This window comes from Poeciliopsis prolifica, unplaced genomic scaffold (assembly GCF_027474105.1).
Source record: "Poeciliopsis prolifica strain line A6 unplaced genomic scaffold, Auburn_PproV2 SCAFFOLD031, whole genome shotgun sequence".
Taxonomy (NCBI): Eukaryota; Metazoa; Chordata; class Actinopteri; order Cyprinodontiformes; family Poeciliidae; genus Poeciliopsis; species Poeciliopsis prolifica.
The window spans coordinates 3,353,861-3,356,791 of NW_026562406.1; the positions used below are offsets into that span (position 1 = coordinate 3,353,861).

At 38.7% G+C, this 2,931-nt stretch overlaps 1 protein-coding gene across 2 annotated transcripts; it reads right to left on the reverse strand.

The window, feature by feature from the left end:
* Positions 1–9: 9 nt before the first annotated feature.
* rnf181 (ring finger protein 181) lies at positions 10–2,267 on the reverse strand. 2 transcript variants are annotated; one of them, XM_055050741.1, is made up of 6 exons: positions 2,188–2,267; positions 1,637–1,742; positions 1,416–1,552; positions 1,199–1,314; positions 1,014–1,088; positions 10–650 (listed from the first exon to the last, which is right to left on the reverse strand). In XM_055050741.1, the coding sequence occupies exons 1-6, from the start codon at positions 2,207–2,209 to the stop codon at positions 591–593; spliced, it is 516 nt and encodes a 171-aa protein (XP_054906716.1). In that variant the 5' UTR covers positions 2,210–2,267; the 3' UTR covers positions 10–590. The 2 variants fall into 2 exon arrangements, with proteins under 2 accessions (XP_054906716.1, XP_054906717.1); XM_055050742.1 differs by having other exon boundaries at positions 1,637–1,758; positions 2,188–2,264.
* Between the last annotated feature and the right edge of the window lie 664 nt (positions 2,268–2,931).

A 2,931-nucleotide genomic window follows, 5' to 3' on the forward strand; every position in this document is an offset into this window, starting at 1 on the left:
ACTCAAAGGTTTCTTTAGTAAATTATTTCATTTCACCTCATAAATACATAAAAATTATGTATCCATATACATACAAGCCTCACTTGATTTGACTTGCTTGGCATATTATCAGCTTCAACAGCCAAAACAAATACAGATGAAAAAAGATCAGAAGCGTTTCAAGTTAAAACATTTTTGTTTTATATATAACAAATAGTCACTGATTATTTCCTCTTCCTAAACATTTACTTGATAACAGCTTTTATGCACATTAGAAGTTCATTAATTTAAATAAAAAAGGAATTTAAAGTCAAACTGCTCAGAGCTGGTATCAGGTCCATTCGAAAACATTGGGTTAAAAAAAAAAAGCATGTTTGAAATGTTCCATTATTATGCTCCCAAAGCTGGTGCCATTTAATAAAAACTCATTTTAACACAATGGAGCATCAAGAGATGCCAGTGGCTGTTGAAGGGGCTCTGTGGAAAAGTTTTTGTTTGAGTTGGGGGTTTTTTTCTTCTTGTAGGTAGCAAAAGGGTCAAACAGGGTTCTATATTTGTGGAATTGGGCTGAACGCAGCAGCTTGCTGTACTTGAAGCGTTCAGCACTTTCATCAGGTGTACATGGCTCCATGCAGGCCCTCAAGTCGGTGCTCCCTCTGTTTTCTTCTCTCCTGAAAGACAAGAACCACAATCACCTCAGGCTCTACTGAAAACACAGAAGTAACAACGGTTCCACTTGACAGATCCAGCACGCCGCAAAAGATGCAAAATCCAACCCGGTGTGGCACAGAAATGTTGCATCTTGATCTTTAAGTTTCAATAATTCTCTGGGGAATTCATGTGTGGACTTCGACTGGACTGTTCTTTTTATTTTATTGTACTGGATGGTAATAAAATCCATCCTGGACGCAAAACAGCCACTGCAAAAAGGATTTCTAAAGTCATGTATGTTCATATTTAGGACATAAACACCCAGTGGAATACGTTACGTTTGCAACGTGACAAAAAGTGAAACAGTTCAGCAAGCATCTCACCTTGTCCTTTTTAAACTCCTCATACTCTGGATTGTCAGTCGGTAACTCAAGTCGGCAAAGCGGACAGGAGTTAGTCTAGGATTTAAAAGTGGAAAACGTGAAAGTTTTAAAGGGATTTTGTGCAAACTGCTGTTCAAATGTGCTAAAAATATTTATTTCATAAATTGCACATTTGTGAGCTTTACCTTGCCCAACCAGGGTAGTATACATCCTGAGTGGAAGAGATGTTTGCAAGGCATTTCTCGAACCGTCTCTTGTTCCTCGAACTCCAGCAAACACACAGGACACTTCAAACCTTTGTCTGCCATGAACACAAAGAGTCCAACTAAATCTCCTCAACTATACAAGAGAACATCTGGCGAACAGCTTTAAACACTTTTTTTTCTCCAAAATTTCTGTCACCTGCTTGTTCTGCGGAAATGACAACCACAGTGAGGGTCTGAACTGCAGTTTTGGCAGCTGGGGGAGGAAGCCGCTGATCCCAGTCTGACAGGTCAAAAGCCCCGGAGTCAATCAAGTCCAAACCCTGCATTAAGGACCTGGAGACAAACACACATCCCGGAGCTAGAATCTGCAGGTCACGTTTACAGTAGAACATGTGAGTCAGGTCGGTGGGAGCTCACCTGGCCAGCTCCAGCAGTGCATTCTGACGATACTGCTCCTCAGGGTTGGTGGGCTCACAGTCATGTTCATCAAAGTATGAGGCCATTTTGATGTGTGGCGCGTGATCTGTGTATTAAGGAAACTACACACGTAAACAGAGTTATGTCACATTATGGACGAGTGAATGAACTCATGTAAATAACAGCTACAATTATTAACCATTGGGGTTCTTTTATTTCAGAGCGCATGAGCAGAAACGCCACTTTTAAAAACAAGAACAATAAAAAATTAACCTCTTTTGTAACTTTTATTTTCTATCTATAAAGACTATACACTGAAGCTGAATGTATGTACTTCTCATCTGTATATAAACAGAACAATATGTTACAAAGCAGCAGCAATAAACACACAAGCTAAACTGAAGAGTTAATAACACGAACAAAAACAGGACCAAAATGAAAACAAACAGGTTCGGTTGACTTTCAGAGTTTGTACTGTTTTCTCAGACAGCCGTGAATAAAGTTCGCTTTTCCAATTCCTGAAGAAGACTCAATAAAACATCAAGACTTACCCGAAACTTCAGCGATAAACATTTGTCATTCTTCCGGGTGCTGCGTTGGTTGGTTGCGTCACTCTTTGGTCCAATCACAGTAGAGAATGGATTTTCTTCGTCTGCTTGGGTAAAGAGCTGTGTGTCAATGCTGCCATCAAGCGGTGCGATTGAGATACGTCAGTGGCGAGGAGAAACCAGTTATTTCAGTGTGACGTCTAGTTTTCTATCAATACAAAATTATTTCCGGAACAGTATTTGAAATGTGTGAAGCTTGCAAAATAAAGAAAACTGAATTCATTACATATGTTTTGGACAAATGACTAAATGCATAAAATGTTCTCTGTAATATGAATTTTCGCTGGATTTTGTGCTTGTAATTCCAGAATTCATCCAGCAGATGGAGGTGTTTCTCCAGCCAACACAACCCCACCTGCACGTGACCTCGTCACTCTCACGTAGCTTTTCCTCGTGCTACGTGTTTGTTCTACAAACTATTATAAGTTTTGGGAAATATCTCTCTTAAGAGCTTCTCTGATCAAAACAATAATTCTCAGGGATTATTTTGTAAAGTTCACCCACCTAGACAAAATACAATGGATTATTTAAAGGAAATTTAAATGCAAGTTATTTCAGAGATATTGTAGTGTTTTTTCTGCGTTTTAAGAAACACAAAGTAAAACAAAATGTAGCAATAAATGTTGCTAGTAAAACGACTTACTTTAAAATACCAAATATAAAAAATAAAAAACACTCTGGGACAAA